The sequence below is a fragment of the Dermacentor variabilis genome, chromosome 10 (genome assembly GCF_050947875.1).
Source record: "Dermacentor variabilis isolate Ectoservices chromosome 10, ASM5094787v1, whole genome shotgun sequence".
NCBI classification, from domain to species: Eukaryota; Metazoa; Arthropoda; class Arachnida; order Ixodida; family Ixodidae; genus Dermacentor; species Dermacentor variabilis.
Window position 1 is genome coordinate 45,468,781 of NC_134577.1, and position 26,999 is coordinate 45,495,779.

Sequence of the window (26,999 nt, forward strand, 5' to 3'; positions counted from 1 at the left end):
CACACGCACACACGCACACACCCTCTCTCTCACGCACACACGCACACGCACACACCCTCTCTCACACACACATACATATATATATGCTACACAAATTGCTTCAAGCAGTAATTGTTTTATTGATAAGTTGAACGGAGCCTGGGAGACGCGGCACGGGTGGAAACGACCACGGAGCAGCTACCTTCCTGGTCGTCTTCGGTTCTCGAGTGCTGCAGAAAAATGCAGAAGAACCCAGATTAGTCACTGCTTTTTCTCAGCAGCCACACAAGCAGAGACGTACGCCTCTAAGGTAAAAACAAGAAAAACAAAGAAGTCCCCTTCCACTCTTAATATTGACACGTGAACTGGTTTATCTTTTACGGGTGAGCGCTTTTACCGTCCACGAAATGTTATCGCTCAGCGCAGGACGCGTCTAAATTTATCGGAAGTTTCTAGAATGTTATCGATGCTTCTATTCGCTGTCTGTTGTCGCCGAACCTTGTGTATTCTGATTGAATGTATGCGCCACGCGAATGGCATAGAACTTTGTGGAAGACATGTGGGTCCCAGCGATTACTCTGCCCTTATGAAAATGGATTTAGAGTTCCTTTAGAACTCCTAATGAGTTCCTATGGAGTCAAAAGGGACTCTATAGGAACTCGCGATCTATAGAGTCGTCTGCATAGAATCTCTATAAGAAGTCTATAGAAACCTTTCTATAGAAACAAGTCATTTCACACACAATAGATGTGCAATAGAGGGTGTATTGACGTCCTATGTACTGAATTCTATAAAGTAATTTTTATAGAATGTCTTTAAAACTTCTAACGCGACCTGTCTATAGAATGGCTCTCCATTCGTTCTCTATAAATGTTCTATAGAGAGTGTATTGATATCATATGTACTAAATTCTATAAAATAATGTCTATAGAAAGTTTTTAACACTTCTAATGCGGCTTTTCTATAGACTGACTCCCCATTCACGCTCTATAAGCAGTCTATAGAGGGTTTATTGTCATCATATGTACAATATTCTATAAAATAATGTCTATAGAAAGTTTTTAACACTTCTAATGCGGCTTGTCTATAGACCGACTCTCCATTCACCCTCCATAAATGTTCTATAGAGGTCGTATTGACATTTTATGTACCAAATTCTATAGAAAAATTTTTATTGAACGTTTTCAGAAACGTTCTATAGAGGTCGTATTAACATCTTATGTGCCAAATTCTACAGAAAAAATGTTTATAGAACCTTTTCAGAACTTCTAATGCGGCCTGTCTATAGAATGGCTCTACATCCACCATAATAATTCTATAGAGGTCGTGTTGACATCTTATGCACCAAATTCTATAGAAAAATTTATAGAACGTTTTCGGAACTTCTAATGCTGCCTGTCTCTAGACTGGCTCTCCATTCCCGTTCTAAAAATGTGCCATCATATGGCATATGTACTGAGTTCTATAAAGGAACGTTTATAGGACATTAAAGAAGCTAAAGTGCGGCCTGTCTAAGAACGGCTCTATATTTTCACTCTATAAACAGTACCCAGTATCCAGTGCATCGCCGGATTATGGGTCCAGTGCCGCGCGCTGGATGCATGAGGCGCTGGGCAAGCGCGGCGTACTGGGAAGCGCTGGTTACTGGTGCGAAAAACAGCTCTAGCGCGTTAAATACCCGGTGCCTAGACACCGTATGTATTTTTTGAATAGAGAAAGCAACAGAGAGCGTTTTAGTGCAATGAAAAACGAAAGAAAGAACATGTAAAAACAGAAGTGCTCTGACCAGGATTCGATCGTCGCACCTGCAGATCCCCAGCCCGGATCACTACTGCTACGCCACGCCAGCATACGACCACAGGCGGATAATTTAGCATACCAAAATCGAGAAGCACCTTTAGTTTCACAGAGAGAAGTCTTGCACAGACGTGGTAGATGCGCTATCGCCCAGCAACTAAAACTCACGCCTGTACCACAAAGAAAAATTTGCTTTCCGTATTCAATAGTGTGCTCGGAAGTGCCATAACATCGACTTTCACTTGCGATTGGTATTTTAACTTCGAAAAAAGTCCTAAATGAACCACCGACCCGGGACGCTGCATGAATGGGCTGTTACTGCCGATTTCGATAGCCGTTTCTTGTTCTTCACGCGAGGGGTATGCTATGTTTTCTTAGTTCAGTGATGTCTTTCAGTCTACACGTCTGTCTAGTCATATATATTCGTCAGAGAAGCGCAGGCTAGTGCTGGGAGCCTTCGGCGACAGCACATATACCTGCGTTTATGACGCGTCACATCGGCGCTCCTCACTTCTTGTGCTGGCACTGTAGACATGAAAAAATTGTTTATTTAAAAGCACCGATGCGAAATCTGAAATATAAAGTAATTTATCCTTGTTAGACTCCTTGATTCTTGAGGTTAGACGCGCCGATAGCGTGCAGACGGACTCGGCGGATACGCTATGCCTAAGCTTCGGTGGGGACTGATCTCGGCGCGGGCAGCTGGCGAAAGCTAAGATGTGTGTATTTGAGCCTCAGAACTCTTTTTAGTACAATAGGGAAAGTGGAAGCGCACGAATCGCCTCAGCCTTGTTATCGGTGCGATAATATCAAGCAGCGGTAGGCTTCGAACTCGGGGTCTGTTCGAGCGCGTCTGAACGACTTCTGGATTTCATGTCCACTCCACAACACTGCGACAATGGCGATAACTCCCTATCATATGTTACGTGCGAACTACTAAAAAAGCGGCGTCCTCTGCGTTTGCATGCTTTCGTTCAAGAATTTAGCTATCCGCCTTGTCAAAAGGCAAAATGCAAAAAACGAAAGTTATTTTCATTGTCACATGTGCAGGAATAAACAAGGCAGCTCACGCACCTTTATTCCATGCTGCGACACGAAATAGTTCTATGACCCTAAGATATAGCGTTATTTAGGACAAGAGACTAGTATGAAGTGATCAAATTGTATAAAGCATTTAATATTCAGCAGCGCTCGTCCTTGCGTACTGGAGCCAGCGCGGCACAAACACAAAGCGCAGTTTCCAATGCGACCGTCTCTTCCAGTGTGACCCAGCATTGCCCAGCTCTTATCCAGCGTTCTCACTGGTCTCGAGTGAGTCCCAGCGAGCGCCAGCGTACCCAGTGAGATCCAGTGCTTAAAAAAAAAAAAAAATAACAACGCGCTGATTTCACACTGGAAGGCACTGGAAGACGCTGGTTCTTGCAATCGGCATTTCCGAGGTTGTTTACTATGAAGTAAGAGCATCGTTAAAAAGACACTCATTGACGAAGGCAAACATCACACTAATCTAAATTAGGAAAACCAAAGAAATATAACGGAAGCGCGCATTGTGGTTTATATCGCATATGCAGGTAAATCACAAAGATGTATACCAAGAAACACTAAGCAAAACTGCGCCTTAGCAATCGCGTCATATCTATTTGCTGGCATGCAGTGACTGCAGCACTTGGGGCGGAAACACATCGAACGCCGCCGCACATTTCTGGCACACACCATTCAAATGCGACAAATGCACGCTGCAGAAACGATTTTTTTTTTTCAAGGAATCTTGAAAAGTCACGGACCACATGAGCGCGATCCGCGCATGATAAGCACATCGCCACGAAAGCAAGATAGGGAACACATAAGCGTAACCTGTGCCTCACGGGTAAAATTAAAAATCATCGTATATAAATTATGTTGCTGTGCGACGGACACAAGCGCACGGAAACATCACACACTGCACATATGTACCTCCGAGGTTGTGTGGACAATTTCTGGGCTACATTTAAACGACAGCAGGAAGTTACTTCAATGAGAAACGAAGTGAGGACGCATGTAGTGCAGGTAACGGCTGCGCATAAAGTCAGTTAGGGTTTTAAGGCCAGTGACCGAGGTTGAAATCGTTAAAATCACACCCCAGCAATAGCTTACGCAGGGTAAATTGTCCAGATCTTGAAGGCCATGCTTTTTGCTGACTACATGTGGCATAAACGATTCAAAAGCAAGAATACTGCATGTAATTTATTTCTGCCCTAAACTATAGCACACAATATGAGCATGTCAATGTTTCTTCTTGTCTAGCAACATATGTATGTAGTTCGGCCCAAAACGGCACAAAACCTGCTGTAGTGGGTATTATTGTACGAATCACGGAGGCCACAACAGCCGCACTATTATACAGACGGCGCTGGCAGCGTCGGTATTTTCGTATTCAACGCGACAGGTAGAATACGAAGATACGGCGTGTTGTAATTGCTCCGTCTTCAACGGTTGTTGTGCGAGCTGCATCGATGTGTTTGTTTGATCGTGTGTTATTAGGTTTGCTGTAATGAAATGAGACGTAGTTCGCGAGCACGAAAGTGCCAGAAGATGGCTTGAGTCTCGCTGTAAGCACGCCGTATGCGTGGCGCGCCAGCTAAATGTGGACCAACGATTTTCATGCCGTGGAGTGCGTTCCCTTTGTCTCCGCTGGTTGTCGTGGAAAGCTTGGTGGACGGCGCAAAGAAGTAATGCGTATTATTAGCGTGCCTCAGCTCGTCCACTACCCAGCGGATCGCAGACGCATCACTGGAAACTTGGAGAGCGCCTTTCGACCTCGCCGTACTGTTGAAACGGTAAGCAATCGTGCTCGCCAACTACACGTGCGTTCATCCGTGTTGTGTGTGCTTCCCGTGTGTGTATAGAGTGCCTTGCGAACGTAGCAAGTGGAACACCCACGTCAACAGTGAACCCTGTGCTGATACTTGCTACGCACTGGTTGTAAAAATTGTGTACGCAACTCTATTGCCACAGTGCGGAATTGATAATCCTGATAAGCGTTTGCTTCCGCTGAGAAAAGTTTCGGAAATCGTGTTCACCTTGTGCAGCTGTGCGTGAGCTCCCGCCTGTCTGCTAAAGTTGCATAGTAACGACCCGTCTACCTCTTCATCGATTCTTTCTTCAATGACGTTTCCTCACTTATAAATGCTTCGACGTTGTGCACAATCTCTGCTTACGAGGTTTTTGGCTAACGAACAGTTCTAGGGAAAAAATGTAAGCCAATCACAGCTTGCTACTAGTACAGCTTTATTTCCAAGACAAGATGTGTTGACATAACTGACTTAACTAAACATGACAGGGGAACGTTGCCTATACTAAGTAATGGAAAAAAACATTAAGATTAGATTGTAATCTGCTGCTGCGGCGCGTCCAAAACTTTATTTGATGTAGAGGTCCCTATTGTCATGACATTCGATAATTTCAAGCATTTGCTCTCTTTCCACATTAGTGCAGACATTGTTTTCATGACCCTTTTAGGTGCTGATTGCATGTTTTCACGATATCACAGCTTTATTGTGCCACTGCTATAAGCTAACATAGACCTCATTTTGTAGTGGCGAGGCCGTGACCCACAACATAAACTACAAGATCGAGGAGCCCCCAGAAATGCAGACCCTGTGGATATATGGCTGCAGCAGCATGGCGTGTGATCTGGACGGTCATGTCAGGTGTGTATGAAATGTATGTGTTCCAAAAAGGGGGCTTGGTGTCATTCATGGTGAATTTTGTCAACACATTCCATACTGCAGCTTACTAAAGAGACTGAATATTTATGCAACCTTATTGAACTTGCTACCTATTTGTGTGCATAGCCATTATGCCCACATTATTGTGTTCTGTATAAAACTATACCTAACCTTTCCCGATGTTTAGTATTTCTTTTGCGTAAGTTGCTTACCTGCAAGTTAAATATAATTTTTGCTTTGTACTTAGTGTATTTATGACTTTTTATTGTGGTTTTATTCTTTGAAAACTATTTCCTATGCTGTACCCCTTATTTGCATAATTTTTTTTCTGTTTGTGCTACAATCTCGTGCAGTTTTCTGTGCATGTAGGAATTCGAAGTGTAGTGGACTAAATATGTCACAGGTCTAAGCACGTAGTGTGCACACCTTTGTTTATCATTGATATCTTTACAGTTACTTCTCTGTTCCCTTAGTAACAGCCACTGCGAAATACACATTTGGTGAGCTTTAATTTCTTGAAAATTACTATGATGGTCAGTATTTACTATGCTGCATTTACTTCAGTAGTACATAGGCACAGACTGATATGGATACCTTGTGACCTACACAGGATGCCTTTTTTTGTTTGTTGCATTAAAAATGGCGGCTCACCCACATGTCTTACTATATATGTGGTATGCCTCATCGATTTCACTTGTCAATTTTTACAGTGGATGAAAACAGATGAACGATTGTAATCCAACACGAAGCCCCGTTGTGGAAATGTACGGTCAAGTTGGATGACCATACTGGTCTTTTGAATGAAATATGGTGGTCTCTTATACACATACGATACCGGCCAGTTTGCCCGATGTACACTTGACCACATGTGAAAGGGATACAGTACGCTGCTTGTGACACACACGCCAATTTTGGTGGTATCTTTCCCCGAGCAAGCCTCCCTTGCCTGCTTGCCTTTCTCAATTCTCTTGCACACTGCTGTGCATATAGGCACCCCAACAAGAAAGGCTTGCTTAGATACCACTAAATTTGTCTTGTGTCTGTCAGAGGTAGTGTAGTCTATTCTTGTGATCATGTGTATATTTGGTCAAATGTACATGCAGCAGATTGGCCGGTGCCTCAACACGTGCCTAAGACAGCACCATAATTCACTCCCCGGATCAGTATGTACGTCCCACTTGACCATGCACCGATGGGACTGGGGCTGCACGCCAGATTTAGACTGTTCATCTGTTTTGTTCAGCTGCGGCAACCAATTGACCAACAAATTCGCTGAGGAATGCCACATAAAAAGACCGGGTCACAATCTGTTTACTGAATTGTCTGCAACCTTCGTAGGAACAAATTTGTTTGTTGCAACTAGTTTTAGGCACGTTATTTCTTGTTAAATTTTCTGCTTGACCTACAGAGCAGTTATGCAATCAATTTTCAAAGAGACATAATTAGTATAATTTTTGTTTTCTGTTTTTCACATGCCATGTTGCAAGAAGGACCCTTTTTAATTAAAACTGAATTAACTTTTCAATTGCAATTGGGAAGTCTTATCATTGCGTTTAGGATACATATCAGTGTACATACCTGTATTAGATTAGAAACTTATTGTTTCAATAACTCAAAAAGCACGAATATACTGTGTCCATTATATCTGACAGTGACGCTGAGACTGTGTTCCAAATACCACTAATTGGCAGTTATCCATCATAATTTGCGAAAACAACTTAAAACATTATTGTTCCCCATACAATGGATACTTACATGCATCATCATGATTGCTCAAGCTCCATGTGAGAAATTTAGCATAGCATACCAACTATGGCTAACAGCGGATGGAATATTAATTTTGTCTACCGCTCAGCAATAGAAGCCAGTAGGTCATTCCCTTCTTTTCAAAAAATTTGTTTCCTATGCACAGTGTGACATCTGTATAGGACTCTTAGCTCATGGGTGTTCCTGCTTGCTTATCTTATAAATGGGGAATGTGTTGTCATTGCAAGATGAGATTAATGTGTGACTAGGCTGTTGTCGTTTGGAGATGCTTTTTGTCATCAGCAATGATATTCTACTGCCAGGCACATTGGCCCAGTGCTGATGTCACAGTATCTTGGGAAAGTAAAGATATTGTCAAAAATGATTCTCAAAAGAACTGCCGCTGTTTGGCAGAGTGGTGGGGAGGTGGGGTGTTCTGCCACTTTTCTGTTATAATTTTTTTCTGAAATACTGAAATGAAACTTAGCATAATGCTACAACTATATAGATATTTGTGGCGTGTTTGTGTCTGCTAATACATTATGGCTGAATGTTCATTACACCTCTTGAAAATTAACTTCAATTGTATTTTCCAGGCTCCAGCGTCGCTGTTACTAGACGGACCAAATGAGGCCAAAAACTAGCCTTTCCTCGCTCCTTTCCTGGGAACTGAAATAGCAGGTGATCATGTAAGAATGAACTTGCAACATGTGAGCAGTAGCCAAAGCTCCATACAGGTCATGCTGGTGGTGGAATGATAAGACAAACCGCAATATTTATTTTACTTATTCACTTAATATTTATTTTTTCATATCGTGAATACTGTGCAGTTTTTCAGCAAGGAATCAGATAAAATAAAGAAATATCATTGCATCAAAGTAAACATGTTATTTGAAAAAGCATAATTCACGTAGCACAGTACCATGATAAAACATTTTCAGACAACTAGTCTGTTTTGATACGAATTCATGAAAACTGCAAATTTTGAAGAAACAGAGCAGTAAGGTTAACAAATCTTACTCATAACTAAAAAATGAGATCACATTTCTGTTGGACCTAATACCATAATTTAATCTGGCAAATTAGAGATACCATATGCTGCTCTAATATACAATCACTAATTTATGAGTAGATGTGCAAAACTCTCAAACATTGCAACAATTTCATGTAAGCTGTAAATTCATATATAGAGTTTGTTGACTTTAGACATAGCAGATGGAGTCTGCAGAACTGTGATATCTCTTTCTGGCACAGAGACGGGGATTAGTAAGCTTCGTGGTGTTATTTTTCTTAAACCTGCCAAATAGTTCTTCCTGCAACAAGTTGAATTCTCAAATGCCACAAATTTCAAATTAGTGCTGTGGTTGTCTCAAAAGTTTTTCTGTATTTTGGATGTATTTGAGTAGGAAAATTTACAGAATTAACGAACTTGTGCTAGTTGTTCTTTATTTTTTTACCGTTGCAAACTCAGTCCTTTTCCTTCAAGTTTTGCTATTTTCAGCAAATTTTAATAAATACTGATGGTTTTAATGTAAAACTATGATTTAAAGATTTTTAAATGTATCAAACCTCATCAAATTTGATTCCATAGTTGCCGAGAAAAACTCTTTTACTGTTTATGTGCATTACATAGGAGCTCCTGAGCTAAATCTTTTTTAGTCATTGCGTGTGTCGGTCTGGTTTGTATTTCTCACCCTAATTAGAATATTGGCTCTGATCTCAAAATTGTTTCCCTTACAACGAAATACAAGCTTTTAAACTTTGTACGATATATGCTGTACTGCTCTATGAAAACCACTGTTTGCCACATTTTTGCAGGGCCTGCTAGTGCTAATTTTACACATAAACATAGACTAATATGCTGTGTGGTTTCGGTATATGGTGTACTTATCTGTGAAAGCCATTATTTGCCACATTTTCGCAGCGACTGCCAGTGTTATTTTTGCACTTAAACAAACTAAAATGCTGTGTCGTTTCGTCAGGCTGACACAACATTGCAGTGCACATTCATATCTGTCTATTTTCAGGCTTTAGTATCCAACCGTTCAATGTGCACTGCTGGAACAGGCACTCCTTTTTCAGTTTTAATGGTATGGTTTCTTGTCCTAGTCAAGCCTGTTATTGCCAGGTGTCAACTGTAATCAAGTCTGCCACTGATTCTTTTACCTCATGTTTCGCGTGTTTGCACCACCAGCTTGACCTGAGAAGCATGTTGGCAGCTACAGTTTGTGTGTTGCAAGTTCTAGTCTGAAGCGTGTATGTCACATATATGAAGTATGTATCTAGTCTGAAGTGCAATAAACATTTCAAACTGAATACTTTGTGGTTGTAGCACCAATTATTTTGCCACTGCATTTACTGTAGTCCTTATTGCCTACAGTAGAACTTTGGCAAATTGCAAGTTCTTTACACATATCGGCCTAGCTTTTATAGGCATTTGCTTGTAGGTACTCGAAAGCAACTGCATAGAAATATTCTATAGAATTTTGTCTTTAGCGTCTCTAAAGCAACTCGATAGAAATATTCTATAGAAATTTGCCTTTAGCATCTCTAAAGCAACTCGATAGAAATATTCTATAGAAATTTGCCTTTAGCATCTCTAAAAAAACTCGATAGAAATATTCTATAGAAATTTGTCTTTAGCATCTCTAAAGAAACTCGATAGAAATATTCTATAGAAATTTGTCTTTAGCATCTCTAAAGAAACTCGATAGAAATATTCTATAGAAATTTGTCTTTAGCATCTTTAAAGCAACTCGATAGAAGTGTTCTATAGAAATGCGTCTTTAGAGTTCCTATAAGAATGCGGTGGCCAAATAACTTTTGAAACTCTATAGGAAAATTCTATAGGCAATCAAAATAAACACAATAGAGTTCTATAGAGAACATTCAAAAGACTTTCTAAAAAAACACATTAAACATTTTTCTAAGGGTGGAACATTCGACGACTGATCTATAAAAGCCGACGCGCTTGACCTGCTGAGCAGATTTTCGACGATCGCCGACTGTGTTCGCCGCTCTCGCTGTGCATTAAGTGTAGCCTGTTTTGTGGGCACAGGTTCGCCCAATAAAAGCTAGTTTACTATTTCACGGTGTTGCTACTGTATTCTTTAACGTCACTAACCACGTGACAATATCGCTTCACCTTGCTTTCAATAAATAAGTGAAACGCATCTGTAAAAAATGTTCCGGCTACTTTGGAACTTATCTACTCTCTGTCTACTTACTATGCACTTACTTTCAGACCGCTCTACTTACTGTACGCGTAATTTTCCTAATCTCATACTGTATAGGTTCAATAGGTAAGCAGAACTTACGTGCATCGAGATTATTAGCTTAGAGGCACGCAAGCAATATGTAGCGTTCTCGATGCGTTAATTTATTCAATTCATGTTTATTCACTGTATTTGTCTTCCCTCAGTGCCATGAGGCATACAGAGGGAAGTGGCTTACAGTGCAAGATGAAATAGATGGATCAATTACAGCCTAAATTGTTTTATAGCAACAAAAGAACAGGGCATATGTGCATACAATGCTATAGCTGAGAGAGGCATGATCAAAGGGGCATAGTACACGCAACGGACGTACCGGCCCTGCAGTTTGTGTAAAATACCCCCGGTGCGTACGAGCCAGTAACGTTGAGAATCTTGCGAATCTTGTCGATAACAAGCAGCCGCGACCAGGGGGGCCCCTCGAATGACGTGCAGTTCTTGGGGGCGGCGTCGTAGTTCACGTCGTAGGCGGCGACCCCGACCAGCAGGTCCGTGTTGTTGTCGAAAACGTAGCAGAACTGCGAGCGGGCGCGTAAGGACACAAATAGTCATTGAGCTCAAAAGGCGTCACTTTACAACATGAGGTACGCCATTCGGCGTCAAACGAAACGCGAACAGCGGATCGCGTGGCCGAAGAATAACGGAAGCTGCAGCGCGCGCCGTCCAGTCATTATTACATCCTTAAACAAATGCACACCCTTTGGGGTGTATATCTGCCACACAACAATAATCGCCATCTGTCTTGCTTGCGTTTCCTTTCTTGAAAACGCTACGCTCGCTACTTTCCTGTCGAGAATGGTAGGGCATGCGGATAACGCGCATGCCGTTCGTGGCTTGGAAGTACCGGGCTCGCAGCGTTAAAGAAAGGAAATGGGGACAAGACATATGATTATCGTTGTGTGGCAAGGTACCACCCAAACGGTGTGATTTTGTTTAAGAGTGTGCCATTGGCAGGCGCGCACATCCGATTTGGTTTCACCGCACTGCGCGATATGCCCGCCCCCCCCCCCCCCCCCCAGGTGGTCAAAATTTCCAGAGTCCCCCACTACGGCGTGCCTCATAATCAGAAAGTGGTTTTGGCACGTAAAACCCTATAATTTTAGAATTCACATAAAAAGAAAGAAGCATGACCATGCCCACAGCTTTCACATCCAAGCGCGCATTGGGAATGGTTGATCATTTAGGGATACGGACTGGATTCCAAGAGAAGGGAAGCGATGCAGGGGGCGGCAGAAAGTTAGGCGGGCGGATGAGATTAAGAAGTTTGCAGGGAGAACGTGGCCACAATTAGCACATGACCGCGGTAGTTGGAGAAGTATATTATCGCACAGTGCAGTGAAACCATGCATGTCGTCGGCGTCAAATGAAACGAGAACAGTGGTGCGCCTGCTACAGTTCGGGCCATCATCTTTTCTCGCTTTCAAATAAGAGAGAACCGGGGGTTTGTCGTTTCTTTCTCGTCTACCTCTTTTTCGAGCACTTTTTTGTTGAGATAGAACAAATGGGCTCTATTCTCGACACGCATGGCGGCTGCACGGCCGCCATTGTTCGCCATGTTGACTCACTAATTGGCTGTCGAAAGGTCACATGTTTTGAGATTTGTGCCGGAAAGCGGCACAAACTGTTTTTTTAAAGATTAGTGCACAGCTATACGAAGTATTGTAGTTTTACCGGCCGTATAAACTTGGAAACATTCACTTGCTAAGTGACTCAACAAGTGTATGGTGCCAGCACGCACGAGAACATGAACACATGACACTTGATGTCAAAATGATGGTGTCAGCAACGCGGCAGCAGCAGCGAGCGAAGTGACCTTCGTGCGGTCTACCCTTAATGCAAGAGCGGCGAAACACAGCGCGCACGAAGGCATGAGCCGTCTGTAGATATTGACGGCGCGCGCGACCCTGCAAAGTACGCAAAGGGGAACAGTTGTCATCTTTGGCTATGCCTCCGCCCTGTTGTCAGACTGAACGCCGCAAGCTACGTCACATCAGGGAGGAGCTTTGCACCGATCCTCACTCTCTTGCACTCGTAATCACGCGAACGAAAATTAAAATTTGGGGTCCGATATTTCGGAGCCCACGATATTTCGTGGGCCCTATCTTGAAAGCTATCTGCCATGAGGAAAGAGTGCGCCGAGTGCTAATAGCTTCGTGTGCGCTGTGTTCTCGGCGCTTAGTTCGCCTTGAAGCCAGGGCCAGCACCAAGGTCGATTCGCTCGCTGCTGGAGGCCATAGCGAGCGTCTGACGTGACGAAAGGACGGACGGGACAAGTTTCCTCATCGGTAAGGCAGGCGAATGCTTACGTACTTAAAAACCACCTTTCAGGAAAATAGGCTGTCATTTTTCAAAGTTGCATAAGCCAGCTGCTTTTTTTTCTTTTTGTGTATGTGTCTAGTGTTACCATAGTACACTGTGAAATAATTTACACCCTCATTAACCTTTAAAGGTGTAAATTTCTTAGCATTGCATGAAGATATGTTGCGATTTTTATTAGCAGTACGGTGCGCGGTAGGAATGCGAGGATGCCGGAGGGTCGTCGATAGCGCGGCATTGGACGCTCACCTTTATTTTGAGTGAGTCCTTTGTCTCGAAGGATACCGTGAATCCTTGATCCTTGTCATAGGCGTATCCGCAAGCATAACGATCCCTGTACTCGAAGGTATTTGTGTAATTAAAACTTGTGTTTCCGCACACCTGGAAGAGAGTGGAGAGGGAGAAAGGCCACTAAGGCAGAGCGAACGTACTGAGAATTGTCGCTCGACGCCTACTACACTACAGTCTGATTTATTTTATTTTATTGCACAATATTAAAAGAAAGAAAGGAGAGAAAACTAAAATTGCACAGATCCCACGCAGTCCGCCCGCGGGACTCTTATGCACAGCTTTTGCAGGTTTGTTGGCTATCTAACCTGGTTTCAGGTTTCGTAAAGTGGTACTAGATGGCGCAACAGGTCCGTGAAAAAAAAAACCCTCAAGCATCGTAAAGTAGCGACACTCTCCTCCTCCGCCCTCCCTCCTCCTCGTTTCTGCTCTCTTTCACACTCCTTCCTCAACCGTGGCGCCGCCTACACTGCTCGAGCGTAGCAACGGTGCCAACATGCTCTCCTCGCCACTCCGTAGACGCTTCTCGAGCAAAAGTGGCGCTGAAGCACGGCGCGAGGGCCCACGTGATGCTATTAAGCCAATAGCGACGCGGCGTCGGCCTCGGCCAGAGAGCGCGATGAGCAGGCGGCATTTTTCCAAGTGTGCCGCTACTTTACGAAGTTTAAGGGGCTTTAGTGAAAAATGAGATATTAGCTCCGGACAGCTGAACAGGTGGCGACATCTCGTGGAACCGCGGAATAGCCTCGGGTGACTACCGCATGGCCCGAAGGCTGCTTCACCGCTTTGCGCGGCGTGTTTTCGTCGTTTCATTTGTGTCGCACGCGATTTGTGTCGCACGCACCAAGTCCACGCAATTTCGTTGCGTCGTATGTTGTGTGAAGACCGCTGCAAACACCGCAAAGGCGCCCGAACCGGCGCATTTCTGCAGATTCTCAGCGCGGGCCCACTTTCTTGAGCGCCGCACCAAACGCAGATCCACTTGGTTCGTAGGCAGAGGTAAGCGCACACGTCCAGCCCTAGAGGTTATATCGTTTAGTAAGGATTAGCGATCGCCACGCAGATTCTATCTTTAAGCTTACTTTGCTTCACGCTTTTTCAGGTGCGACGACACTGGTGACTGGGATACCCGTGCTCCCACACATTTATATGGCCGCCACTGTCGTCGGTAATCGCAAGTATGATAAGTCGTGCAGACCCAGCTACGATCTCATAATTTTTCCGACTGTGTACAAGAAGCCTCCAAACTAATTGGCTGGATTGTTTTGATCGTCAAGTTTCTTGTGGAGGAACCGCCACGATATTGATACGTTACATTGCCAATCTCCTTCTGCACATCTTCTGCCGAATAACAAATAACGGAACGTTTTTTAACGTTGCCGCGGGTGTTGTGTAGTAGTGCCAACCTTATCGAATTGCGGCGTACATTCCGGAACGCCCCCAAACAACAGCAATTAGGCTGGGTTGTACGATGAGTTATACGCGTCCTTGACCCGTACAGATAAGATTTCGACGGCCGGCGATTATGCTCGTCGCTATTGTGCGTTGAGTGTTCCTTGCTCTTCTAGGAAAGAGCTTGCCCAATAAAAAGTTAATGGCTTACCGTTTTGATAGTGTAGTTCTGCCCCATCACTACAACGGCAAAATGAGTTTTAAACTGGTCACTTGTGCAGTTGTACCGCAGAGTAAACGTATACGTAGTCGTCCATAGCTAAAAATTTCCACGTGGTTCACGGAAATGATGGCACAACGCGAAATATTGTGCAGGCGTCTATTCTAAAAGCTTTAAAGCCTCGCTGGCGGCAGTCGCAACACTTTTATTGATATTTGTTCGCATGCGTTTTCGCGTTGTCCTCGCCATATTACAGTTATGCACTGTGGTGACGCATAAAAGTGCTGGCGATTTGCTTCAGTGAAGAGGGGCGAACCATCCGTGTTGCAGCCGGTGCTAGTACATTTCGTAGTTACAAGTATGTCGAAGCCTAAACTCCGATCCGAGCATTTACTGAGACGTCAACAAACACGCAGCTGAAAGGCGCAAATTTTGGCCTAACAGTTGATCACTCGTGGCCTTCAGCTTCTCTTAGAAACAGATATGAAACTTGTATCGCTTGCTTTGTCACTTATACGCAGTTCTCTCTAAACTCTTCGTAAGAGAAAATGCGCCACAAAATTATGTCACTAAGCAAACTGTTAATGAAAACTTCGTTATTTGTAGTGCATGTGTGTAATATATGGTGTCGTGCGAAATGTAGCACTTCTGCGCACATTTAACCGCATACTCGGCGATTGTCCGTAGAAACGTATACTTTGTTGCTGCTTCGGCTACTTAAAATAGCGAATAAGGCAGGCAGATCACTGCCAAATCATGAGAGAATGTATGAATAGTAGCGTTGGCTTCAATGGCAATCGATTTCAGCGCGGCTGAATGCTCTCTTTTCTGACGAAAGAGGCGCTTGCAAGTGACTGTAAGCATTAAATACGTTATAAATAAACGGTGAGAGTTGAAGATTCCCAGAATGCGCAAAGCCTGGTCTTCGCAAACGCCAAAATGAACAAAAATCGTACGAGAGGTGCTTTAAGAATCGGAAGTCGCAGTTTCGTAGGACAAATACAGCCCGTGGCTACAGGCGTGCTTATTTAGCTTATGGGTAGAATCTTCCGACTCGTTCGTACGCAGGAGCACTGGGGTTCGAAACCCGCTGATGTCCTTTTCATTTTGTAGTTATTTTTAATTTTTGTTATTGCTGCTCGAGCAGTTGCTGGTTGTCTGTCGTGACAGAAACCTTTTTCGACACTTTCATTTGGCAAGGTCACAGCAAGCACTGAGTCTTCACAACCACCGAAGAGCCATGTACATCCGTTCCACAGTCGCAATTCGTTTAAGTACATTTATTCCTCTTCGCTATTTTTACATCTGCTTATTGGCACATTGGTGGTGGCAGTCTATGCGTGTATCATGAATAGTCCTGAAGAATAACTGTTTATTTTGTCATTTCAACAATCGGCTGATTGAATCCTTTGTGTGACTTTGTTAAATAAAAGACTATCAGAATTTGCGACACCATCATCGCCTGAGCATACTGATGCTTATCACGCTAAGCACAACAGGTCATAGCTAAATCTTAAAATTCTTAGTGGCTGCACAAGTTGCCAGAGCCGAGTTCATTCATTGATCCAATTCTAGGGAGACTATCAAAATTTCATTGCGAAATTAGCGCTCTACCTTGCGAAATGTGGCTTTGTGTTAATCTTTCTGCGCATTTATTTGACGTGTATCTACTCCACGAGTACGTCGGACGTGCCCGCAACACTATATTAAGCGATCCTCTCGACGTACACTTGATAAATGTTCCCGATTGCGTCTAACCTATTTTCCGGGGCTTCGTTGAAAATAAAGCTAAGCACCTGGTTAAAGCTGCACAACAGTGAATCACCGTAAGTATGTTCGTGTGGAATACCGTGCCAGCGTACCATCACCGAGTGCGGAGAGCCTTTTGCATTTCGGTTAAACCTTTCTGCTTTCGGCTTCCAGCTCCGATTTCTGCCTGTAGATGACTTTTCATCAATTGTAAAGCCTTCAGAAGCGGCGTGTTCACAGTGGCCCTCGACCCCGGCTTTCTAGGAATATTTTACTGATTTCGCGCACCTTGCATTGGCGAACTGCAAGAATATGTTCCTATATACGCATAACGTCGTAAAATGTAAATAAACGCACAGCGCTGGGGATGCGTATTTCCGGGACTACATCGTAGCTCGGCTCCGCGAGCTTCGTCTGTGGAACACGCTTACCAATAATGGTGATGGGGTTTTCTTTATGTCGTTCACGAAGATCATGGACATGCCCTGCCTCATATAAATAACTTACCTTTCCCAGAATCAAGAAAGGGGCTTACAGATGGAATAGCACACTGTGGTATAAAGTTTGTAAACAGGGATAAGGTGCCTTAGAAAGGCTGGCGAATGTTTCAATAGGTGGGCCTATCTTCGTCAAAGGCGGCCTCGTCATCCTCGGCATGTTATTTTTAAAGGCTTAGTGCAGTGACGTCACTTGCGGTTGTCGGTGGCGGTTGGTTATAAAGGGAGAGACTTCAGAGATAATGAGCGCTGTCGCCTGACGTCTGTGAGCGTGGTTCCCAACAGGAGGGGACAAGAACGGGATAGTGGGAAGGCGGGGAGAAAATAAAAGGAGAGAAAAAAACGGGGGGGGGGGGACACCAAGAGGAAAAGAAAAAGCCTCGTGCTTGTATTTTTCTACGGGCCAAATAACTGTACTTCCACCCTTATTTGCTTCCTTAACAACATTGTCATTCCGGCAACTTTTTGAAATGATAGGACTCTCCGACGCAGTTATGTTTTTAGGTCGCTTAGATGTCTTGGATTGGCTTATAATTTCTTTACTGACAGTTTTAAGGTATATGTCAGGTTCTATGGCTTGTTCTGGTTCGGGAGTCCAAGTGGATTGGGCTCTAAGTGGTGTCGTCCCGTTGTCTGGTGCGTTGTTCGTGAAAAATTTTCGTCCACCTGGCGAAAGGAAATATACGGAATCATACCGCATACACAAGTTTAATTGCCCACACCCGACGGGACTTAATTCGGCACGTGGCAGCTTTAAAATCGGTAATTTAAACCTGAAATTCTCATATCATCAACCGAGGCACAAAACACATTATGCCAGCAGCTAACCTTAATTATTAACCTCACCAATTCCTCCATTTCGAATTTGTTTTCCTTTTTTATTTTAATATACTCTTTTATGTTTTTACGCTTAGATCAACTATACGACCCCCTTTTCCCATGTACGCCTGCCCCCTCCTACTTCTTATTCCGGTTTCGGTGCCGCCCTCTCTCTTTCGTTTTTTCGTCTGTATTTTATTATTTGTTTTTTGAAACACCCTCATCAACACATTCCAAAGTCCCAGACGTCAGTATACCTTTTCCGGCGCCTCAGCCACATAGGGTATCGTCATTTCTGTATACGGCTGTAACGACACCTACGTTGAGCTACTGGGGCTAACGTCTCTTGAAAGACCATGCCGCTGCCTTCCAGTTACCTCATACATTGCACCCCAGACTCCTTGTCGCCATCTTAACTACTTCAAAATTACTCGACGCATTGCTGCTATGCTACCAAAGTCACTCTTTCAACTCACGTTTCTTTTTTTTTTGCCTTTTGTGTTCCTCGCGCACTGACCGCCTGACCGGCTCTTCTAAAGCCACGAGAACATGCTGCCAACGACATCCCTGAATGCTCCCCAACCTCTCGCTTTCTCAGCGCCCTCCCATGCCCCCCCCCCTTTATTTCCTTTTTTTCCCTGTTGGTGTCCCCCCCCCGTTCTTTCTCTCCTTTTTTTCTTTTGTTTTCTCCCCGCCTTCCCACTCTCCCGCTCTTGTCCCCTCGTTTTGGGAGCCACGCTCACAGACGTTAAGGCGACAGCGCTCATTATCTCTGAAGTCTCTCCCTTTATAAACAACCGCCGCCGACAACCGCACGTGACGTCACTGCACATCAGACACATCAGCACATCAGACACGCTACAGACAAGCCGGACATCATACTCATTCAAGAGACCAACACCGACACACCCACACTTCCGGGATATGAAACAATTGCCGTTCCACCAACAAAAGCCTGCAGCGGCGTAGCGACGTTTGTCAGTAACAGGCTCGCGTGGGCCGAAATTGACAGAAGTAATCCGGACAGCAAATGCGAGCACTTGTTCATCGAAGTCTTTCCCAAAAGCAAGAAGGCTAAGAGCATACTAGCACTTAACACGTACAGCAGCCCGAACCACAGAACGCAAAGTTTCAGAAGACTGTTGAAGAAGGCCAGGGACAAAGCCGGGGACAACCCACTGATTATTGCCGGAGATTTCAACGCCCCAAACGTAGAATGGGGCTACGGCATCACCATCGCCAAAGGCAGAAATCTGGCCAGCGATGCGGAAGAGATGGGCCTCAACCTTATCACGTCCGCGCTCTACCCTACCAGGATGGGCAACTCGGTCTCGAGGGACACCACCCCAGACCTCACGTTCGTTCTCAACACCGAGGGGGCCACCTGGCATAATACCGGCGAAGACCTCGGCAGCGACCATTACATTGTGGAAACGTCAATAGCAATCGCCTTGAAACCACTACGAAAGTGGAGATACACGGATTGGGATGCGTTTAGACAGATAAGAAAGGAACGTACCGACAAGCCCGCTACACTAGAACAGTGGACGCAAGAACTAAAGGAGGACGCCCGCAACGCGACCAAGGAAATAGAAACAGATGCCCAGACAATCGGGATGGACGCTAAGCTCGCTCACATGCTGGAAGCGAAAAGATCCATACTGCAGAGATGGCGTACCCAGCGACTCAATAGAAGACTTAGGAAAAAGATTGCACTACTGAACAAGGACATTGAGCACCACTGTGTAGTTCTCTCCAACCAACAATGGGACGAAGTATGTGCAAGGGCCGATGGCAGCGTGACATATGGAAAAACTTGGAACCTACTCAAACACCTTCTTAACAAAGGTCAAACCAGGAGCTCCCAGACCAAGGCGGCTGACAAGATAGCGAAACGCGAACTCAAAAACTCCAACGAGCAGGAATTTATGGCAAGACTTGCCGAAAGATACATGCCACTCTCGAGCAGCGAGGAAAACGAGGCCGAGGCATCAGGTTCCCCGTACACGGGAGCGGACAACCCCGACCTCGATGAACCCTTCACCCTGGAAGAAATCAGGACCGTCCTTCAAAACTTGAATGGCACATCGGCCCCAGGTCCGGACGGTATTAGTAACAAGGCCCTTCGTAACTTGGACGAAGACTCCGTCCAGTTCCTAGCGGATCAAATCAATCAGGTCTGGGCTTCCGGCAGGGTCCCACCGGAATGGAAGAACGCCACCACGGTTCTCATTCCAAAGCCCAACAAGCCCTCGGGCGTCGAGAACCTCAGACCCATATCACTGACGTCGTGCGTGGGTAAGGCGGCGGAACACGCCATTCAAAACAGAATCTCCAGATTCCTCGAAACCAAGGGGCTGTTACCACACACCCTCATCGGATTTAGACCCGGTCTATCAACTCAAGACACCATGATTTTAATCAAGCACCAAATCATTGATGACCCCATTAGAAACGCCAAGGCCATTCTTGGGTTGGATCTAGAGAAAGCGTTCGATAACCTCTCTCACCAATACATTGTGGACACCATTTCCGAACTCAACCTCGGAGCTAGGTTCCACTCGTACGTCAAGTCATTCTTGGATAACAGGACGGCTACGCTCCGATTTGCCGACCTCTCCACGGAGACACTCTCGCTGGGGAGCAGGGGCACCCCCCAAGGCTCGGTCATCTCCCCTATGCTTTTCAACCTTGCCATGGCGGGACTTGCTGAGAAACTAGGGCAGATCCACGGGCTCGAGCATACCATATACGCAGATGACATCACCATGTGGGTGTCCAAAGGAACCCCGGGCATGGTGCAGGACATTTTGCATGAAGCAGTGAACGCCATAGAAGAATTTCTCATTCCCACAGGACTCAGATGCTCGCCTACCAAGTCTGAGCTGCTCGTACGCAGACCCACGCAGAAAGGCCGCAGGCCATACTCGTCAGACTTCGACTATAATCAAGAAATTATCGTACGAACCACTTCGGGACACGCCATACCGTGCGTCGACAAAATCAGAGTCCTGGGTATGATCGTAGAGACTAAAGACGTCAATGCCTCTACGGTTCAGAAGCTCATCACCAAAACCAACAACGCTATTGGACTCATCAGAAGAATTGCCAATAGACACAGGGGCCTCAAGGAACATAACCTCATCAAACTCATACACGCGTTCGTCACCTGTCACTTCGCATACGTTGCGGCAATGCTCAATTGGACACGATCCGAAAGAGACAGACTGAATGCCCAAATCAGAAAGGTCACCAAGCAAGCCCTCGGCATTCCAACCAGCACCAGCAACGAGAAGCTGGGGCACCTGGGCATGCACAACACCCTGGAAGAAATTGCCGAAGCCCAGCAGCGCGCCCAGCTTGCTAGGCTTTCGACGACGCCTCCGGGGCGCACGATCCTAGAGAAGCTAGGCTTTGCACAAGGACACATAGAAAAAGACTTTGCGGACCTCCCACGGGGCATACGCGCCAGGATCACGGTCCACCCTATACCCAGAAACGTACACCCCGAAAACAACAGGGGCAGACGACAAGCGAGAGGACAATTCCTTCTTAACCAAGCCTTGGCGAACCGTGAACGCTCAGCTTTTGTGGACGCGGCGGCATACACGGGAAACAAAGCTTTCGCAGTGGCGGTTGTGGACGGCCGCGGATCCACAAGATATGCAGCCACGGTAATTGCAAGGAAGCCTGAACAGGCCGAACAGGTTGCGATCGCTGTTGCGCTCACCGACGACAATCTTTCCCATATCTACAGCGACTCCATAGCCGCTATCAGAGCTTTCCAGAAGGGCACGGTCTGCGCACAGGCTCTCAAAATTGTTTCAAAGAAAGAGATTAAGAAACACTTCATATACTGGTTCCCGGCACACTTAGGACCAAAGCTCGGCGACGTCCCCAACCTTAACGAGGCGGCACACGAGGCTGCGCGCGCGCTTACAGACCGCGCGGCTTCACCCGACCACTCGGAGAATAAGGACGCGCCCACTACATACAACGAAGTCACTAAACACTACTACCTACAACGCAGACAATATAGCACGCCACACCACACGCTCACTCGAGCTCAAGCAGTTACACTCAGAATGCTACAAACAGACACATACCCCACTCAAAACAGATTACACCATTACATGCCTGAGCTCTACGACAAGTCTTATTGCACCAATTGCAATACATCCCTTAACGTTTATCATTTACTCTGGCCGTGCTCGCAAGCTCACGTAAACTACGAACAGGACAAGCGCAAGTTTGAAGAGGCAATCCGGAGCGAAGAACTCGCTCCCCAACTCTGGGCCGTCCAGCAGGTCCACGACGCCGCCAGGAAACTCAACCTTCCGGTTCCGTCGTGGGAGACGCCCACTCCATGAGAGCCCGAAGCTCTCGTGGCCTGCAGGACCTGAATAAAGTTGATTTCCTTCCTTCCTTCCTTAAAACTAACGTGCCGAGGATGACGAGGCCGCCCTTGACGAAGGTAGGTCCTCCTATCGAAACGTGGGCCATCCTTTCTGAGGCACCTCGTCCCTGTTTACAAACTTTATTCGCTTTCCCAAGTTTGTGGTCCTAAAAACATTTTCCAGTTTACAAGGCCCTGAAAGCCGCAACGAAGGAGGATGGGCAATACCATGATCTTCGCGTCGTCTGCTACGCGACACCCCATATTTTGAAATTTCGCCACAGTGGCGCTGTCCGCAAGTGCTCTAGTGGCGACGCACAACGGCGGCCCGTCGCCAATGGGAGGTGTCCAAATCCGCGCCCCAGCAACGGCTCACTGTGGGTAACGGCAGCGAATCTCTAAGGCCATGCTTTTGCTTGTTGCATGCGACGGAGGCGATTGCAAGAGCTGGAAACTAGTCATGGACGTCGTGTTTCGGACATCACTTCTTACTTTATATGTGGCGGAGCGCGTGTGTGATAACTGCGGCAAGGCGACGACGCCACAAGCATGGATTGACGACAACAGTGAGATAACGGCATGACGTAGCGACAACGATTGCGCGAGTATGAGATTAGTTATAAAAGAATAAAAGAACGCCACTGAGAAACGCCACAGCGGCGAGAACGTTCTGCAAGGCGGCGGGGTCGCGCGCTCCTCCAGCATCGTAGAACGTGACAGGCGGCACGCGCACGCAAGCACGCACGTAGAGACAGGCACGCCACGCACGCGCGTACGCACACAACTATACCGTGGTGAAAACGTTCACCCGCCGTGGTTGCTCAGTGGCTATGGTGTTGGGCTGCTGAGCACGAGGTCGCGGGATCGAATCCCGGCCACGGCGGCCGCATTTCGATGGGGGCGAAATGCGAAAACACCCGTGTGCTTAGATTTAGGTGCACGTTAAAGAACCCCAGGTGGTCAAAATTTCCGGAGTCCTCCACTACGGCGTGCCTCATGATCAGAAAGTGGTTTTGGCACGTAAAACCCCAAATATTATTATTATTATTAGTGAAAACGTTCTATGAAATAAAAGAAAGAATTGTAATAGCAGACGTGACTTACCGCTTGTACGTGCGCTACCTGAGGGTAGTCTCCTAATTTGCACGGTTTCCCAACGTGGTACTTTCCCGGCTTAAGGTTATAGTTATCAGACTCATTTGGCTTGTACCAACGGCCCGCCAACGTCGCTGACACCGCGTACATGGTGTCGAGGCCCTCGTTCCGTTGCAGGTGCTTAACCGTGCTCACGGCGTCATTCTGGAGAGCAAAGAAATGAGCACGCAAGCCAACTGTACACTTTGCGGATGGAAACGTAGCTAACTGTCGGACAACGTGTCGAGGTTTGAAGGCAAACTCCACATCCGCGTTCTTGCGCTGACGAAGCCATGCGTAGGGTGGCGTGGCCGCAATCAAGTGTCAATCAGTCAACAGCCAGAAGCGCAACCTGCTTCTGAGTCCCGAATGTTCGCTTTGAAACCTAATTAGCAATGATTATGAAATGAGTGCTACCTTGCGCATGCCGCACGACGCGTTTCACCGGCTCCACTTTGCAAATAGCAGTTTGTACGGCTGCGCGGCGGCAACTGCTGACGGCGTAGTCTAGCAACTCCGTCTGCGTAGTAGGCCCGAAGCAGCCGTGTCGCTGATGACCAAAGTGTCGGTGAGAACGTCAAGGTGATGTCTATGGATAATGGTTCATCGCAAAGAAAAGCCAGCAAACATTGCACGGCCCCTGGCACTTCAGAAGGGTTGAGTACTCTCTTAGACCGCTTCGATGTCTTTGATGTATGCACTCCTCAAATTATCAAACATTCGCGAAGGTTTCGTTTCTTCTGTTTTCCTTAATAGAGCCAGTCATGACGTCATAGGGGCCGCAATAAGAACGCTATATTCAGAATGGACTCACAACTTGTTTGCACAGTGGCTTACTTAGGCGTTACCGCGAGTATTATGTAAATACATCAAAATTTCTTTATAATGAAGTCAGTGGAAGCCAGAACTTGCTTCGTCATAAATAGATGTCACTTCGTTCGAAAGATGCCTCCCTTAGTGCAGCAAATAAAAGCACACTAAGTTTGCTGAAAAGAAGTCGGGGTGTATTCTGACCACGGTGATATATTAGAAACATTATCCGTGATATCCCCCTCCCCCCCAATGGCTTTGATTATTTCACATGCGTAATTGGTGTTAATCCTATAGTCAATGTGATATTGCAGAGGGCGACAGCATGCTTAGATCAAACGTCAAACATTAACGCGGGAAACAGCTGCAGGCATTCGAAAAGAAAAGAAAACTAAAGAAAACTAAAGCGGGGAGGAATGACTAGGTTTGCAGCACATAAAGTCAATGCAGTGCAAGAGAGAATTAAGCTCCAATAGAGGTTCACTGACGACTCCGCCTAATATGAAGACAGATGATGCCACAACTACACCAAGAATTGCATTCAGAACAGAAAATAAAATTAAAGGTGAGGGGCAAATAGGTTTGCCTAGAGAGCAATTCACTGTAATGTAGGACAAAATTAAGTTCCAATACAATTCCACTGACAACCCCGCCAAACATAAAGACAGACCTATGTATTAATAACACGAAAATTTGCCATTGTAAACTTGGTGTTTTTCTATCAATATGACCTAAACATGGTCGCCTTTACTACAAAATCACGACAGCGGTCGCTGCCAATACGCCAAAATCGACTTAACCGTAAAACATGTGCGCATGAATGACATTTTAACAAGAAAAATTGCTTAACAATGGTTGAAAAACGCTATATGTGCGCGATCAAGGTTTAACATGGGCGGGCCGCATGCGGGCAACGTTTTAAATCGTGTAATTACAGGCAACTAAAGCTGTTAATTTAAAAGCTCAAAAAAAAAAGATTCGCTGGAAATTGGGTTGGGATTCCGCAAGGTCTCACAATCCTGCTGTCATTCTGCACACCCATTCGAATTCACGTGTCTTTATGGCTATGCACGTTTACGCTATTTTGTATATGTTATATGCACACAATATATTATATTACATACGTTATATATGTATACGACGCCCAGAAGGTTGCTACCGAGGTTGTTGTCGTTCTAGTTCAGTGGTCTTCGCAAAGTTTCATCTACACTGATCACCTGTTGTCACTTCAAAGGCCGGTCATGAGTAGAGCAAGCTTATTCCACATTGACAATTCCTTAGAGCTTTAAATAAAAATGTTCCTTTCTTAATCAAGCATCGGGTCCGGAGGGCTTTCCTTTCTCGGTTTTTTTAACCGTCACATGAAGCTTGATGTCGCATGTTACGCCAAAGAGAACCGGAAACAACGCCAGGAGTTTCAACGCTATAAATTTCTCTCACGAGTTGTTGAATGACAAGTGCAGCTCACCCGACCGTTTGCAGCTATAAAAGGAAACATGAAAGTGAAAAAATTTGGCAGCATGTTACACTCCTGCAACACGTGAAGGCGAAAGCCTGCTGCACACGTGGTAATGTGTTAAATTACGCGATCAGAGGGGTCAGACTTCTTGCAAGGCATAACGAGCCGCAGTGCGTAGTAAACGTATGGCGCTGTAGGTGGAACAACTGAACGACACATGCGGGCACCTAATGCACTACCTAAAGGGTCTTTCGTTCCATCTTTCGTTCTCTCTTTCTTTCCTTCTTTCGTTTCTTCTTTCGTTTTATAATTTTCTCCTTCATTCCTCCTTTCTTTAGTTGGTTCATTCACATTCAGCCATTGCATCTTTGCTTGCTTACGTGGGCATGAGCCATTCCTGATGATGATACTCCTTGCATCACTGATTTTTCGCATCGCTGGACTAGGCGCCGCTGAACGAGCCACTTGAGGCTTTTGCCTTAATAAATATGTTTCGGTCCCTTTGCTGCAGTAAAAAGCTGAATGGCATAATAAGCCCGCATTTTTCATGACATAAGAGGCAGCCTTGGTTGTAAAATTTAAAAATAAAATAAAGATATAGCAATAAAATTAAAGGCATTGAGCTTACGGACCAGACTTTCCTTTTCAATCGTAGAAATACGCCGCACACGCGGCGTATTTCTGTCATTACAAGAGAATATGTCCTGTTTTGTGTCTTGGCACAGGTCATCAGCAAATCGAATACATTCGTTTTCGTCACTGGAAAGGTCGATAAAGCACTTTGGCGTTACACAAGCGTGCAATATCTCTTACGTAGGAACTCTACGGTGCGTACGTTTTCGCGTTTATCACATCACTGAATGCAAGGACACCTGCTCTCTGAATATTTAAACTCACCATCGAATAAACGTAGGACAAGGTCTTCAATTCGGGAAGAGGGTGTCCCTTTTCTTCAAAGACGCTAGGCGGCATGATGGTGCAGCCCGTGATGTTGTTGTCGTTGAAAGACATGTGGCTCAAGATCACGATGCCGTCCGGTAGGTACACAGTCCTGGAATAAAAGATCTCTCGTGGAGATGGACTGATATGCGAGGTGGGCTGAGGGGGGTATATTGCGTGCTTTTACGCGGCTATAGCGTAAGGGAATGTGTGTGGAGGTACTGCATCACGTCAAGCCTCGGCCACATCAGATGTGAACTACACGAAATGAAGAGCAGGTTTCTAGCCGTATTTGCTAAACGCGTACCCATGGACGCCCGCCCGTAAAACTGCCTCTTAAATATTTTGCATCTACTGTATATCATCAGGGCCTCTACTAATTGTTACTGATCGGTAATGCCTAAGGGGACAGAGAAAGCAATTATACTAATTCAAGCTTAGAATAATACTGATACACCTCTTAGGCTTCAATATTTTCG

At 45.4% G+C, this 26,999-nt stretch overlaps 1 protein-coding gene and 1 long non-coding RNA gene across 5 annotated transcripts in view; one reads left to right on the plus strand and one right to left on the minus strand.

The window, feature by feature from the left end:
* Nucleotides 1-110: 110 nt before the first annotated feature.
* The window catches only part of LOC142560454 (uncharacterized), a 58,603-nt gene continuing 31,714 nt past the window's right edge, over nt 111-26,999 (minus strand). For all 3 annotated transcript variants that reach the window (XM_075672579.1, XM_075672578.1, XM_075672577.1), the window contains 5 exons: nt 26,479-26,632; nt 23,283-23,477; nt 13,067-13,198; nt 10,818-11,019; nt 111-209 (listed from right to left, as the gene is read on the minus strand). In XM_075672579.1, coding sequence (XP_075528694.1) covers nt 178-209; nt 10,818-11,019; nt 13,067-13,198; nt 23,283-23,477; nt 26,479-26,632 — 715 coding nt within the window. In that variant the 3' untranslated portion in view covers nt 111-177. The remainder of the gene's footprint in view (nt 210-10,817; nt 11,020-13,066; nt 13,199-23,282; nt 23,478-26,478; nt 26,633-26,999) is intronic.
* On the plus strand, nt 4,206-9,547 carry LOC142560455 (uncharacterized). 2 transcript variants are annotated; one of them, XR_012823374.1, is made up of 3 exons: nt 4,206-4,592; nt 5,352-5,478; nt 7,826-9,547. It is a non-coding gene; the product is annotated as an uncharacterized LOC142560455 (long non-coding RNA). The 2 variants fall into 2 exon arrangements; XR_012823373.1 differs by having other exon boundaries at nt 5,352-5,465.